The sequence below is a fragment of the Talpa occidentalis genome, unplaced genomic scaffold (assembly GCF_014898055.3).
Source record: "Talpa occidentalis isolate TD23 unplaced genomic scaffold, MPIMG_talOcc4v2.1 talOcc4.13, whole genome shotgun sequence".
In the NCBI taxonomy this organism is placed as follows: Eukaryota; Metazoa; Chordata; class Mammalia; order Eulipotyphla; family Talpidae; genus Talpa; species Talpa occidentalis.
Genome location: NW_023601322.1, coordinates 43,437,705 through 43,454,374, shown reverse-complemented (window position 1 = coordinate 43,454,374; position 16,670 = coordinate 43,437,705). Strand labels below are relative to the sequence as shown.

General features: G+C 38.1%; 1 protein-coding gene across 3 annotated transcripts in view; it reads left to right on the top strand.

Annotated features, from left to right (window-relative positions):
- The window catches only part of LPIN2 (lipin 2), an 86,401-nt gene that overhangs the window by 5,032 nt on the left and 64,699 nt on the right, over positions 1–16,670 (top strand). The window contains exon 1 of one of the 3 annotated variants that reach the window (XM_037508778.2): positions 16,387–16,628. The exons of the other annotated variants lie outside the window; for them this stretch is intronic. Within the exon in view, the coding sequence (XP_037364675.1) occupies positions 16,530–16,628 (99 nt within the window). The 5' untranslated portion in view covers positions 16,387–16,529. Of the gene's footprint in view, positions 1–16,386; positions 16,629–16,670 lie in introns of those variants that run through there. 3 annotated transcript variants of the gene reach the window in all.

Sequence of the window (16,670 nt, the reverse complement as noted above, 5' to 3'; positions counted from 1 at the left end):
CTAAGTAATTAGCATTTTCATAAGTGAATAGATTTTCATCAACATTTCCATAGATTATAAAACGCCATGAAATTTAATTCATAAACTACTTGAAAAATATTAATATACTTTGTATTATTATGGTGACTGATTTTTTTTTTTTTTAAATCCTCTCACTCTCATTCTTTTAAAATGCTGCCTAAATCTTTTACTTGTGTTCTTGACTTAGGATGGAAAACGCCTTGTATGGCAAGACATCTCCCTGCCCCCAAGTGAATTAACTTGATAACTTAGTAAGAACTTTGATATATTTAAATTTCCTGGTTTATTTGTTTTGTCTTGTTACTGAGACATACCTACAGCTCTAATGAGCCACAGATGCTGATGCTAAGAATAGGAAAAGAGTTTGTTCTAACTAAAGCAAAACAGCAAAAAATTCATGCATATGTTTACTTGGTGTTTATTCTTTCTTTTTAGTTTCATTCCTGTTATTCTTTCCTTAGGGCAGTATCACTTAATAGTTCCATTCATTTTAAAAACTTAAAAATATATAGGTTTCTTACATACAGCTTAAAAATTGATTAGTATCCTAATGTATATAATGAAAAACACAAGTCTGCTCCTCACTGCTGATTATTGCTTAGAAGCAACTTCTTTCAATTCATTTTACCTATATCTTGGGGGATTTAACTCCATGTTTGTATGTTATAGTATAGGTTGGTATTTCAATTTTAGGTAGTATCTGGATTCCCTAATATGCAACATGTGGATTCATCTCTTACATAATCCTCTTCATATACTTTTTCTTCTTTTGCTTGCAATAGAACTATAGAATTTTTAATCCATTTTTTTGTCTTTCAAAAACGTGACCTCTCTCCGTATCTGCCATTTACTCTAACCCCTTTTATATTTCTTACTGTTATGTTGAGTGTATTAATTTGCTGGGGCTATGTAGGGTAAATAAGCAAAAAATCAGGCTTTTTATGCCCTCCCACCATTATCATCTGTGATGACACCTGTGATCTTGAAGTGTACCTGTAATGGTGGACACCTGGGCCCAGAGAGCCCAGGGCATGCGCAAATGTCAATGGCGACACCTCTGAGGAGGGGCAGGGGATATAAGGACGGCTTCACTCTGAGGCGGAACTACAAGATGGGAGGAGACGACCTGAGAAATGCTGAGAGAGAAAGCCGTTCAACATTAAAGAACTGTAAAAATCTACTGAAAGCTCCAAAATTATCTTTGGGTTTGAACTGAAGATGAACCTATCCAGCTGGGATGGTTACAAAATGGGCTGCCACAGGAAATGGCACAGACTGGATGACTTAAACAACAGAAATTCAATGTCCTACACTACTGGAGAGCAGAGGCGTTAGCAAGGTTGGTTCCTTCTAAGAGCTGTGAAGAGAGTGTCCCATGCCTCTCTGCTAGCTTTAGTGATTACCTGGCAGTCTTTTGCATTTCTTGTCTTATAGCGCTCTGAACTCTGCCTTCATCCTCACTTGGTATCCCCCTGTGTGTGTGTGTCTGTGTATCCAAATATACCCTGCTCTAAGGAAGCCGGTCATACTGGATTAGGGTCCACCCTAATGACCTCACTTTAACTTGATTACCTCTGTAAGGATCCCATTTCCAAATAAGGTCACATTCTGAGGTATTGATGGGTTAGAATTTGAACATACCATTTTTGAGGACACAGTTATAAATGTGAACTTCAAGAGAGAACAGGATAAAAGTGTGACACCTTCTGTTTAACAGAATGTCTAGTTATTGTAGTATTTTTAAAGATACTTTTAGTCACATTTCTCTTAAGTGACGATCAGAAAGCAACTTGCAGGGTGTAATTTTTAGATTACAACTGGAAATTTGTGTGACTGCTAACATTTCTGCTGGTTTCCTGAATGTTTAATAACTAGTGTCTGAGTCACCTCATTCTCTACTCTTGCTTTGTTTCTACAGTAATTTTTAGGTTGCCAAAGAGACTGAAGAAAGAACAGCAGTAGAATCTCATGAGATAGTAAGTATCAGGTACAGTAAGGCCTCACTTAACATCAGCAAATTCTCAGAAACCATCACTTTAAGCAAAATGACATTGCATGAAATGACATTATTTGAGGTCTTGCCTATATATCACAACATAATTATATGAACATGATCAGCCAGATTCTGATGCTCCATCTCCCATGTTAATTATGGTTCTTCTTCAGATGTGATTCCTGGAGTTTTCTCTTTGCCTTTTAAAATTACACATATTCTTGTTTGTGGTTCACCATTTCCTAAAATAAAAGGAAAGCCCTGCCCTTTCTTACTTCCTGACAGTGTCACCTTCTTTTTTCCTTATAGTAGTTAACCCAGTCTCAGGTTTTATTTCCAGTTGTCTCTTTTCCTGCCATTAGAATCTAAGCATTATGAGGCCAGGTACCTCATTAGTCAAGTTCACTGCTTAACTTCAGCTCAGAAAAGGATCATCCCTGACATATATATATATATATATTTTTTTTTAAGATTTATTTTTTATTTATTTATACAAGCACTGGGTACAGTCAGAAGCGCGGGAGGGTGAGAGAATTCACCAGAGCCAGAGCGGGGAGCAGAAGAGGCAGACTGACAAATACACTGCTGAGGGGAGCAGCGGGGTAGCAGGAGAGGTCTGTGCACCATGTGGGACCCTCTGGTGGCTGGGCAGCAGCCGGGGATCAAATCTGCGCTGCAGAGGCTGCGGGCAGCTTCGCAACCCAGCGCTCAACTGCTGCGCCACCTGGGAGGCCCCCTGACATATTTAGATTGACACTGCTTTACATTTTCCAGGGTTCCAAATGTTGCTTCACTGATTTGCCATTGTTCCTGAAATTCCTTCTCTCTTGTTGAAGTAGCTTAGTGCCAGATATCTCAGAGCCACCTAACATTTCTGAAAATTTTACTGGGGTCTCAGTAGGCAATTGTGCAAAGGGTATGAAATTCAAGCTGTATTTTAGTTGGCATGGGTGGAAAACTTAAGTCCATCTTCATAGCCTCCCCTGCATCCCCAGACCCCTGTACTGATACCAGCAAGGCATACCTGCAGATGGGAGCAGGTCCTTTGCACTAGAGTTCACATTGCTGTTTTTTGGCCTCAGTTGCCATGTTCTATTTAACTGAGACAGATAGATTCGGGCCCTTCCAGAGAGAAGAGGAGTGAAGTGGTGAATTTCTGTTTCCTGTCTGAAACTAGGGAGGAATGCATTTCTGAGAGCTAATTTGGAAGGGTTTGAAAAAACTGTCATGGGAGCTGAGGAATTCCCTGGTCACGTTTATGTATCGGTTAAGTAAGCTGATGGATTGGTTCTTTGTTTTGTTTTTTTTCCCTTTGTTTTAATTTGTGTGCTTCTAGTAATCAAGAATTAGCCTTCTTTCCCCTAAAGAGGTCATTAAAAATGATTGATGCAGTACATGTGTGAAGTTGGTGAAATTGTTTTTGCACCAGAAGTCACCTTTTAGTTAGAATTGTGGCACTGTCTTGATTTCATTATGGCACCCTGAAGGGTTGTAGGCACAATAGCTTGGTATTTTGATAATATCTGAAAGGTGAATGTTGTGGCTTTCACCTAACTAATATTCCTTTGAATTTCAGGTTGGTTAAGAAAAATACACTATTCCAAAAATGAAACACACATACTCACAAAGCATTGAATCTGTCACCTTACAGTCAGTTTTGCAGTTCCTAGCAGGTTTTGAGAACTTGACACCTATGGCAAGGTCTCTGTAAAAGCAAATGATGCCTTCTGTGTGTGATTGGCAGGGGGCTGAGAGAGGAGTAGGAAACGGGGTATGGTCTGGGGGTGTGTGTGTGTGTGTGATATATACATACACACATATATATGATATTTGATCAATGCATACAATAATACATACATACTGTCCTGGATTGTGAGTCATTTCTTTTCTGCATCCTCATAGTACCTATTGGGGTGAAGGTGATGCATGATGATAATGGTCATTAGCTTGATGGAAATACTGCTTTTTAATATATGCAACACAGGGGCTCCCCTGTGGGGCAGCAGTTGAGCGCTGGGCTGCGAAGCTGCCCGCAGCCTCTGCAGCGCCGGTTCGATCCCCAGCCGCCGGCGAGGGTCCCACAAAGTGCGCAGACCTCTCCTGCCGCCCGCTGCTTCCCTCAGCAGTGTACTTAGGTCCTTCTGCCTCTTCTGCTCCCTGCTCTGGCTCTGGTGAATTCTCTCGAACCCTTCCGCGCTTCTGACTGTACCCAGTGCTTGTATAAATAAACCTTAAAAAATATATATATATATGCAACACATTAGTAAGTCTAAGGATGTCAGGTTCTTCTTTAGCTCTCCATTACAAATGGAAAATAGGGAAACTCAGTACTACTATGAAAAGTGCGACTGAAGAAATACGACTAAAAACATACAAGCAAATGTACATTACCCACTTTGGTGATTTATGTATTTTAATGATGTTGGCATAAACATTTTGACACACTGCTTCCTCTTTTAAATTGTTTTTAAGAGTCTCACAATATATCCTTTTATGCTCAGTGGTGGAAGATACTTACCTTTCAAGGTAGATTAGGTTTTTGGAAAGAACCAGAAGTCATTCAGAGCAGTATCTGGTGGATCATGTATGTCCACATGAGTCGTATCTGCTTTTGTGCTGTTTAAGAGTTGTGGCCATATAGTAATGATACTGATTTTTTTCTGTATACCATCTAAATTTAAAGATACTTCTTTTAGGAAAAAAAGTAATGTGCTGGACTGTGATATATCAATGGAATTGATTTATTGTAGTCTTAAGAGGTTACTAATTTAAAAACAGCATTCATGTTGAATGGTGTTAGGTAGAGTACTGATGTTACTAAACAGTTTGACACTAAAACTTGGAAGAAGGGAATACACTGTGGAAGATAGCTTGCTTTCATTTTGGGGGAGACTTGTCTGATGGGGACTCAGTGTAGAGTGCAGGCGTTATCTAATAGTTTTTACTATAAGACTATTTCCTACATCACTAAGGGTCTTATGGCCCATGTTAGTCTTGGTTTGGTAGTTTGGGACTGGAATGTAAATTTGACTCATTCCATTTGTGCTGAATCTGGGTGGAGCCATGGGAAGTGGGGGAATGGTTTGGGAAGCTCAAATAGGTGAAAAGAACTTGATTGAAATGAAAATTAGATCATTAATCATTTGCTTACTTTATGGTGACTGTCACCAAACAATGATGGAGGGGTCCTAGCCCAATAGTCATCCAAAAGGCACCTACTGTGGCATAGCTCTTGAAATCACTTAATATGGTTTGTTTGTTTTTTTTTAATGAAAAGGAAGAGAACTGATATTTGTTGCGCAACTAATAGTTTCTAGGTGCTATCTTGTTGAATCCCTGCAGCAGTACCCTGGGTAGTATTGTGACCCCTGTTGCATGGAAGAATCGTGAAGCTCAGGATAATAAGGATATGTGTAGTAGAGCTATAATGTAATACTCCCTCTGTCTAAATTCAAGTCCAAACTATGTGCTTGACTGCCCTAAGCATTTGTGAGGGCCCAACTAGAACAGCCATATAAATTCAGGGTCACAGACAATCTGTCTAAACTGGTGGTTTTCCACTATAGGAAATTGTGCCCCCAGAGAATACTCAAATGACTAAAAACATTTTTGGTTGTCACAACTTTTGGAAGTTTGCAGCTGGCATCTGGTGGTGGGAGGCCCAGATGCTGTGCCACTCTTCATCCTGGTGAAGAATGATCTGGTTCCTGTGTCTCCATGCCAAGGCTGAGAAATATTAAAACTATGAATCCAGCATTCCAAATGGTGGCCCTTATCCCTGAGCACCAGCGCAGATGTACTGTGGAAATGCAGGGGGTAGGGTCTGAGGGGCAGTTTGGCTTTTGCCTTCCTCCTGTTCTCTTTGCTAAGTTGTTTTTTAAAAATCTGCTTAGATGTCTGAAAGGAAGAATAAGACCAACATACAGTGTCTTTGTGTTTTTGATACACAGGACTTGCTGAAAGCAGTACAGGTGCCTGGTGTATAATGGGCACGGGAAAATATTTGTTAAATGAATATATTCATAGCACCAATCCTTGGGAATGATCTGCATACATTTATGTGTCTTCTATACTATTTCATTTTAAGAGTTATTAGACTAGATAGAGGGTTGTTTTTTTTTGTTTTTGGTTTTTTTTTTTTTTTACCTACTTTGGGAAGTAATTAAATTTGATTTGAAACGAGGAGTTCTTTATTTGGGGCCTACATACCAGTTGGAGAGGGGTTTCAGTAGATTCTCAAGACACTAAATTAAATACATTTTGGGGTTAAAACATATTTCTGGTGTGCACATTTTCTGTAACAGGTATATTCAGGAGCTTAGTTGGATTCCCAGAAGTGAGAGTGACATGACCTACCATTGAATGATATATTCTCTAAGGTTACTTCTAGGTCTACTCAGAAGCTTACTATAGGACTTTGACTTGTGATTAGAAGTGGGTTTGTTCATAAAATGCATAGAAGGAAATACAGGCGAAACACTACACGACATGCACATCAAAGACATCTTTACAGACACATCACCCAAAACAGTGATAGTGAAGGCAAAGATCAACAGCTAGGACTACATCAAATTAAAGAGCTTCTGCACAGCAAAAGAGACAATAACAAAAACAAAGAGAAACCCCACCAACTGGGAGAACATTTTTGCACACAACACTAATAATAAAGGACTGATCACAAAAATCTACAAAGAGCTGATGAGAGTCAACAAAAACAAAGAAAATAATCCAGTCAAAAAATGGGCAGAAGAGCTAAAAAGAAACTTCTCCAAAGAGGAAATGCAAATGGCCAACAGGCATATGAAAAAATGTTCAACATCACTTGTAATCAGGGAAATGCAAATCAAAACTACAATGAGATACCATCTCACACCAGTGGGAATAGCACATATTAAAAAAACTAGCAACAACAAATATTGGCGAGGTTGTGGAGAAAAAGGAACTCTCCTGCACTGCTGGTGGGAGTGCAAACTGGTCCAACCACTATGGAGAGCTGTGTGGAGATTTCTTGAACTACTAAACATAGAGCTTCCATATGATCCAGCAATTCCACTCCTAGGTATTTACCCAAATGACACAGAAACAGTAATTCCAAAGGGCACCTGCACCCCTGTGTTCATAGCAACACTATTTACAATAGCTAAGCTATTGAAACAACCCAAATGCCCAAAAATAGATGAGTGAATCAAGAAGATGTGGTACATATACACAATGGAATATTACTCAGCAATCAAAAAAGATAAACACATGCAGTTTGCAGCAACATGGATGGAGCTAGAAGGGATCATGCTCAGCGAAATAAGTCAGAAAGAAAAAGAAAAATACCGGATGGTCTCACTCATAGCAAGAATTTAGAAAACCTAAATAAGAGACCAGGAAAAAGACTAATCAATACAAAGTAAAAATCAAAATCAACAAGCAGCTGTAAACCAGAGACACACTACGGGGGAGGTGGGGTGGGGGAAGGACTAGAGTCAAAATAAGGGGGGGGGTGTATTTGTATGGGGAATATAACCAAAATGAAAATGCATACATTGTGCAAAGATGAAAAATGATGTAAGAATTATATAAAATATTAAAAAAAAGAATGGGTTCTGGTCCACTGTAACTGTTTTGGTTAAAGGGAGAAACCATGCATAAGTGAAAATTACACTTTTTTTTGTTGAACTATCATTGTTGTAGGGTCACCATGCTCATGGTGAAAACTAGGTTGTATAGAATACGTAATTACTTCCTTTTTAGCACCATTAGTTGCTCAGAAAACTGAAGGTAATGTCTTACTGTTTTATCTAGAAATTCATATTTTAGATGACATGAGTGATATAAATTGACTTGCCTCAAATAACCTACCAAATTAGTAGGAACATAGGAGTAAAAGTGGTGGTATTTATAGTTAAGAATGAATATATTAGCAGTGACTGCAGTAGTAGAAGCCATGCATCTATGGGAGTGAACGGGTTGGGAGGGATAGCTAGCATGTTCACTGTGTATGGTGGAGTGGGGAATGTAATTGACTCTGATCACTGTCTCTTAGTTAACATTTTTTAATGAAAAAAAAAGAGACTTAAAGTTTAATAGTTTTACATGCAATTTGTAGCAAGATGGATGGAGCTGGAAGGGATCATGCTCAGCAAAATAAGCCAGAAAGAAAAAGAAAAATACCGGATGGTCTCACTCATAGCAGGAATCTAGAAAACTTAAATAAGGGACCAGGAAAAAGAATAACTATAAGAAAGAAAAAATCAAAATCAACAAACAACTATGAACCAGAGACACTCTATGGGGGGTGGGGAAAGGAGGGATTGGGGTCAAAATAAGGGGGTGGTAATTGTATGGGGAATATAAAAATAAAATTTAAATAAAAATTTTTTTAAAAAATAGAATAAAAAAGGTGTGACTTTAAAAAAAAGTTTAATAGTTTTGCAGTATAAACTCATGATTTATGCTTACTCTAAGTGGAAATCAGGTACAGTCATCTCAGATGTAACACCAAAATTGCATAAACTATTAAACAATTTCCCAATTTTCTCAAGTTATATTGTGAGATGTAATTAAGCAGTAAGTGCATTTAGTTTAAACAGTTGAATTGTGATGTTGAAAACATGTTTATTTTGTAAAACTCTAGGACCTGTGGCTACAGTAAAATGTGAAGCATTTTGGCATATTTCTAGTTTCATTTAATAATCTCTAAGGCACATAAATTTAAACTTAAAGTTAAATTTATGGGGAAATTTTGGGATGCAATACCGATACTTCAGGATTTTGGTTTTGGTGTGTTTATAAAATTCTGAGGTGTTGATTTAAATCTTTTCATTTGTTGTAATCCCTTTTAGATGTATTGCATTAGGTAAAACTTGTCAAATATCTTTAAAATGAAGAAAAAAGAATGAACAGCATTATCATTTCTAGCTTTGAATCATATTGACATTGCTTTAAGTTTCAATTTGGATTTCATTGCATTCTTTTTGTGTGGCAAAACAAAATTTGCCATTTTAACTGTTGAATGTACAGTTTAATGACATTAATTACATTTGTCATGTTACACAGCCATCACAACAGAAGCCCTTACCATTAATTCCTCTCCCCTTGGTTCCTGGTAATCTTTCTCTCTCTGAGTTCATCTAGTCTAGACATTTCATATAAGTGGAATTGTACAGTATTTGTCCATTTACGTCTGGCTTATTTTATTTAGCATAATGCTTTCAAGGTTCTTTTTGTTGTGGCATGTATCAGAACCTCATTCCTTTTTTTTTTTTTTAAGGTTATTTATTTATACAAGATTGATTGATTGATTTATACAAGCACTGGGTACAGTCAGAAGCGTGGGAGGGTGAGAGAATTCACCAGAGCCAGAGCAGGGAGCAGAGCAGGCAAAAGGACCGAAGTACACTGCTGAGGGGCGCAGCGGGCGGCAGGAGAGGTCTGCGCGCCATGTGGGACCCTCCTCTGGTGGCCGGGTAGCAGCCGGGGATCGAACCGGCGCTGCAGAGGCTGCGGGCAGCTTCGCAACCCAGTGCTTAACCGCTGTGCCATCCGGGGAGGCCCGGAGAACCTCATTCCTTTTTAGGGCAGAATAATTATGTATGTATAATCACTCACTGCTTACTGACGTTATGGTCAGTGATGGACTGCATATACAACAGTGGTCCCAGTGGTTATATATCATATAACCTAGGTGCTTAGTGGGCTATAGTACCTAGGTTTGTGTAATTACATCCTGTGATGGTTGCACAACAGCAAAATCACCTAACAGCACATTTCTCAGGATGCACCCTGTTAAGCAGCCCATCACTACTATGTGTTTTTCATCTGTTCATCTGTTGCTGGCCCTTGGGCTTTCTCCACCTTTTTGCTATGATGAATAATTCTGTCGTGAACATAGATGTGCAAGTACCCACTTGGGTCTCTGTTTTCAGTTCCTTCAGATAAAGATTTAGGAGTAGAGTTGCTGAATAATACAGTAATTCTATGTTTAGCTGTTTCAGAAGCTGCCAAATTACCTTCCACAGTGGCCGCCCCATTTTACATCCTCACCAGGTTTCAGTTGGACAGAGATTTCAATTTTTCTATTTCCTCCTCAACACTTGTTATTTTGTATTTTTTTTTTAAGTACAGCCATTCTGTGAGTAGGATGTGGTGTCTCATTTTGGTTTTGATGTACATTTTCCTAATAATTAATGATCATCTTTTCATGTTTTTATTGGTTATTCCTATACCTTCTTAAGAGAGGTCCTTATTTAGGACTTTGACTTAATATTTTTTATTGGGTTCTTTATTGGTGACTTGTAGAAATTCTTTATTCTGGATATTAAAAACTCTTAGTAGATATGATTTGCAAATATTTTTTCTTATTTGTGATTCTTTTTACTTTCTTGATAATGTCCTTTGCAAAAAAAAAAAAAAAGTTTAACTTTGGCAAGATCCAGTTTATCTGTATTCCTCTTTTTTTTATTCACGCTTTTGGTGTCATAAGTTTGCCAGATCCACAGTCATGAAGATTTATTCCTATACTTTCTACTAATAGTTTTATGGTTTTAGTTCTGATATTTAAGTCATTCATCAGTATTTGAGTTAATTTTTGAAGGGATCCAGCTTCATTCTCTGGCACCTGAAACCCAGTTGTTCCAGCACCATGCACTGAAGAAACTGTTCTTTCCCCATTGAATGGACTTAGAACTCTTGTTAAAAATCAGTAATCATCAATGTTTGGGTTATTTCTGGACTCTCAGTTCTGGTCTGTTGATCTCTTATGTGACTGTCAGTACCTCACTGTTTGTCTACTGTAGTTTTGTAATATATTTTGAAATCAGAAGTTGTGTTCTTTGTTCTTTTTTCAAGATTATTTTAACCTTTTGCAATTGCTTATAAAATTGAGCTTTGATTTTCCATTCTTAAAAATAACTTGGAGTTTCAGTAGGGATTGCATTGAATCTGTAAATGTTTTGGATGTATTGACATCTTCATGTTAAGCCTTTACCCATGTACCCAGGATGTCTTTCTGTTACTTAGATTATTTAAATTTCTTTCAGCATTGTTTTGTAACCTTTAAATACGCAAGTTTTTCCTCCTTGGTTAAATGTACTCCTGGACATTTAATTCTTTTGGATTCATCACGTACTATTTCCAGTATTAAGTATCTATGACATTAAGTAATATCTTCTAGAAGGTACTGTGGAAGGCATGCTGAGGTTTTAAACTGGGTGGATCAGAGTTTGCACCTGATTTTGGCACTTTTTAAAACTAACTGCTGACCATCGTTATATCATATCTTCTCTCTGAGTCTTTTTTCTTCTGTAAAATAGAGAAAGAAATCTGTCTTTCACATTAGTTGTGTAGATGAGAGATAATATATGCAAAGTGTTAGCTCCAGAGGGTGACTCAAGAGTTGAAACTAGGTTAAGTAATGCTAGTTTGCCAGTGTTGTGTTTTCTTATGATTTTAATGTTAATACTGGTTTACCATAAAATTTTTCATGAACATTTTGCTTAAAGTACCTTTGTTTGCTTATTCCACTTATCCAGAAGTTTTGTGGTTAAATTGTATGTTAAAAAATTGAGTGTTATTACTTTGTTGCAGAGGCTATTAATTTTCACATAAACTGTTCTGTTCCTCAGAGAGCCTTTTGTGAAATATGTTGAGGCTTGGGAGAAAAATAAATTGTAATAAAATGTCACACTCTTCTGTGTTTTGGTGACGTTGTATCTTTAGAAGAGAGAAACCTTTCTTCTGATGTTGCTGCTTTCAGAAGACTTTTTAGTTCCCATATGTATCCCAATATCTCAAGGTTAAATGTATAAATCTGCAACCAAAAGCTGCCATTTTTCTCTTCCTATACATCTTAAATTGAAATAGGCAGATCCAGTTTCTGAAAGATGGTAATCTAGGAATTCCAATTTCATTTTAATTTTAATTTCACCTGTTAAATTTCTTAATAGCAGGTGTAAAGGTGACATTGAATTTTTTAAATGTCTTAGACGTAAATCCCTTAAATTATTCTTATAGCAGTATAGTCTAGCCAGTTTTGCTGCTCATTATTTCCTGAAGAACACAGTGAACCTACATTAAAAAGATGTGAAATGCTGCACATTCTGACAGGAAGGGAAGGGTGGTGGGCATGCAGTCAGGTTGACAAGCATAGGCATTTTAAAAGCATGGGAGAGCAAGCTGACCAATGGAACAAAACAGGTTGTCAAATTCATATGGGAGCCCACTTTAGGCTACAGATGAATACTTTTCATCCATCTGTCCTATTTGGAGGACTCTTTTTTTAAAGTTTATTTATTTATACAAGCATTGAGTACAGTCAAGCGCGGGTGGGTGAGAGGATTCACCAGAGACAGAACGGGAACAGAACAGGCAGACTGATGAAATACGCTGCTGAGGGGAGCAGCGGGCACGGCAGGAGAGGTCTGCGTGTCATGTGGGACCCTTGCCCAGCGGCTGGGGATCAGACCGGTGCTGCAGAGGCTGTGGGCTGCTTCGCAGCCCAGCGCTCAACCGCTGTGCCACCGGGGGAGGCCTTGCATGACTCTTCCCAGCAGCATTCAGTGATGAGTCTTTATTCAAATAATAATCGCATCTGCTTGGAATGATACTTACTTTAAGCCTACTAGTATGATAGAGAACATGTTGTAAATTAAACAGCCAACAATATGACTCAAACCAAAAGCTCTGGAGTCAGACAAACCTTTGTTTATATCCTGGCTTCTATAAGTAGCAATTGTAAAAATATGAGTAGTTTCTTACTCTATTGATGATAGTTACATATATGATGATAGTTGCATAGCTATAACCATTAATTTTGTTCTGTTTCTACAATTATCTCAAGATCTTAGTGTATTTGTAGAAATTTTATATTTTTACAGTCTCCCCAAGAAAATACATATTCAAGAGATTTTTGCTGACCCCTGGTTTGCAGGCACTTAACTTTATAGTAGCAGTTCATACACATAGTTGGGAAAAGAGGGCAGGAAGGGAGACTGTCAACTAAGTATTTAAAATTAAATACTTGTGATTATTTTAAAGAGGCAAAGTCATAGCAACAAAATGACTATCAGTTTTTTGAGTGGTCCAGGAAATACTGAGTTGTAGATGGGCAGAACCAGCAGTAGAAGGGGAAATTCCTTGTAAGGGTCAAGGGATGTTGAGTATGGCAGACTCAGGTCTGACTTGGTATTAATCTTAAAATTTGTGATGTTCACTAATTTTTCTTTGGATGTGTTAATGTAAACAGCTCTTGCCCAGCTTTATTGACCTGACTGGAGAAAACTAACACTATTCTTCTGAAGTAACTTCACTCGGTTTCGTCTTACTTAGTCTTGTGATATATGGGTGTGCTGTTGTGTTTATAGCAAAGATTTGTTTCTGAAAACATTAAAGCACCACACTTAAAATTATTTGCAGCTTTCAAATTTCATAATACAGCTTACATTTCAACAGGATTTCTTGGGTATTTGAAATGGGGTATCCCTAGTACAGAAAGTTGTATGTATACAGTTGTTACCCCTGAGTATCACCATGGGGACAGGGGGATGACAAGCTGCTATTCAGAGGGTAAAATGAGAGAAGAAGGAGGCAGACATTTAAATAGATATAGTTGTGACTAATAGGAGGGGGGCTATCTCACAGCATACTTATCCATTCACTGTGAGGCAGAGGAAACCCCAGGAACCCTGTTTGGCTTTGCCCTGGGGATTTTGAGTAGGGCACAGAATTACTGTCTAGAATTAATGACACAAGCCAGACCATGATTCTTCAGATCTTTAATTGAACTGTTTACCTTTGCTCTCTTAATGATCAGACAGGTAAACTTGACTGCTATAGCCAGACAACTCTCAGTATTACCTCTCTGGTCTCAAATTAAACAAGAATTCTGTATTAGGCGGACTGTGATCCCTGTGTCAAGAGTGGCCTTGAAAATGCAGAAACACACTTGAGTTAATTCTCGTTATAGAACAATTACAGTGGGGATTATGAAGTCTCTGCAACCCAGGCTTATAAAAAGTTTTTCATCATTTCTTACTAATGAAACTGTTTTCTCACTCATTGGTAACCCAGATGAATTGTGTTGCTATTCCACAGCATGGGCACTGGGGGGAGCAGATTGCTTTCATGTTCCTTGTTAGAATCAGAACAGCTTTGTGGTGTAAAGGTATTTCTGTTGGAACTTATGGGTTTGTCCAACTTTCAAATTAGCAAATTTCAGATTAGGAAGTTTTAAAGAAATCTTTATACCTCTTAGGAAACTATTTATACCTACTTTTCATATAGTTAAATGGTCAGTAGTAGGAAAAAGAAAACAGAAATAAAGAAGGAATCTATTTTAACTAGTATCATTGCTGTGGAATATGAACAGGATGCTGAGTTGAAGTCCTGAAAAATGCCACCACATAGGTGATGGGCTGGAACCTAAAACGTGGGTTTACTCTCTGGAGGGTCAGATGCCACAGGTCAGGTCACTGAAGGAAGAAACTGGAGGTGTGTAAATAGCTGTTTGGAAGATGAGCTCACCCTCTTTGGGTCCATGGTGCATGCTCCCTTGCAGTCAGAACATTCTGTGAGTCATTGACACAAACAGTGAAAACAATACCAAGACTAGCAGGAAGCCAAAGGGGCTGGCTGGGGCCTGCTTGTTGTGTAAGAGATGTTTGAGGTAAAAGTTGCCCCAGCAGAGTTCATCCCTGTCAACCTCTGCCCTCCTGGATTTCTCCTGTTAGCATCCATCCTCTCCCCTTAGCATTTCTCTTATATGAACCTGTCATCAGGCTAAAAGTAGTGAATCTAAGTGGGTGACTTTTGTCTGATTGCTTGAACACATTCTGGGCCTCAGTTTTCTCATATTTAGAATGCAAAATATTTATCTTCATTTTACTCTTCTCCGTGTCTTCATCCCTCTATCCACCCTCCTACTTAGTTTTCCCTTTTCATTATTCCACTGTGTATTTTCTCAGTCTCTTCCACATTTTATTTCTTTTCTGCACCCCCCATCTTAAGTAGTTTGTTCCAATCTCCTTCCTCCTTATGCCCTACTCACTTCCCTGCTCCCCAGCTTCTCATTTCTCCCTCCATTTTTTCCGTTGGCAACACCCAATTTTTTAAAAAAGATTTATTTATTCGTGCATACAAGAACTGGGGTACAGGCCAGAGGTGTGGGGTGGTGAGAGGATTCACCAGAGACAGAGTGGGGATCAGAATAGACAATTGACTGAAATACACTGCTGAGGGGAGTAGCAGGTAAAACAGGAGAGGTCTGCTGTGCCATATGTGAGTTAGCTCCCTGGCTGGGGATTGAACTCAGGCTGCAGTGGTGATAGCGCTGAGACAGGCCATGAGGGAGGCCCCTAATGTAAACATCTTTAAATATGAGGTTCAGCTAGTATATTGTCAGTGACTTAACTAAATACTTCAAGGAAATGATAAAGAATTCTGTCACCTTCACATCTTCTTAACACAACTTTGTCTAGATATCCTCCTTCCCCCACCCCTCTTTCTCATGCTCTCAAGATTGTTTCAGGACCCTAGAGTAGTGTTGTCCAATAGAAATAAAATGGGAGCCGCATATTTTATGCCTATAGCACATCTCAATTGGTAGTAGCCATAGTGCAGATATCGTCTGATGTTGGTCACTATTTGTAATGAACAACACACTCCTAGATTTAGTCTTAAATAAAATAGTATGTTTTAGTTAGAAATTAACTGCTTCGCTTTGTGTTAGTATTTTAGATTTTTAGAAAAATTCACTTTTCTGTATCTTGACTTACTGAGAGCTGGAAAGGAAATACTAGGAATGTTTGGATTTTACATGTTGCATTGTGTCATATTCTTAACGGTAAGTAAATTGTTCATTACTGTATCACATTTTTACCACATATCAATATAATTATGACAGTAAATTATTATTTGTTCATTATTTATAGTGTCAAATAGATTATCTCCCATCCAGAATTATGAAAATATATAGGATCATGCCAGTATGCCAAAATAAAGAAATTTTAGTAATTGAGTTCTATAAAGCATATATAACCTGGGCAGTTCATTGATGCTTAGAAAATATACAGCAGCTATTTCCCTTACATGATTAATTTATATAACATTGCTTTTGCATCTGTATAGTTGTTTTTTATTTTTGAAAATGAAATGTCATTGATTTAAAGAATCATTAACTCAATCCCTGTCCCTTGACATGGAAACTGAAGTGACTGTCATGTGATTGGGCAGGACTTGGTACCTATCAGTGTAAACACATGGCACAGCCTGTCCCATGCCCCTGCTTATCTCCCTTGGAGAGAAGGGGTTGAGACATTTTGAGCAAATCTTATTGGTAAAGTCCTGTATGTTTTGCCCTTTTTTTTTTTTTTTAAGAACCATTTCCTTTCAGTTTTAACCATAATACAGTGTCTGCAAACAGTTTGCACTTAGTTTGTTAAAACAGAACGGCTTTCTGTTTTGGTGATTTAGAAGTGTACCTTTATGTCTGAAAAAAAAACATGCTTGGTAGGCTAGTTCAATTTTTAAGATGTTTTACTTAGAAGATGATAGTGAAGATGAGAAGATTCATGAAGGCTCAGTTAAAACTGAAGATGTTTACCATGGAAAAGCCCCTTCTAGTATCCTGGTGAGTTACATCCCTTTCTCTTTGTTTGCTTACTCCAGCAGA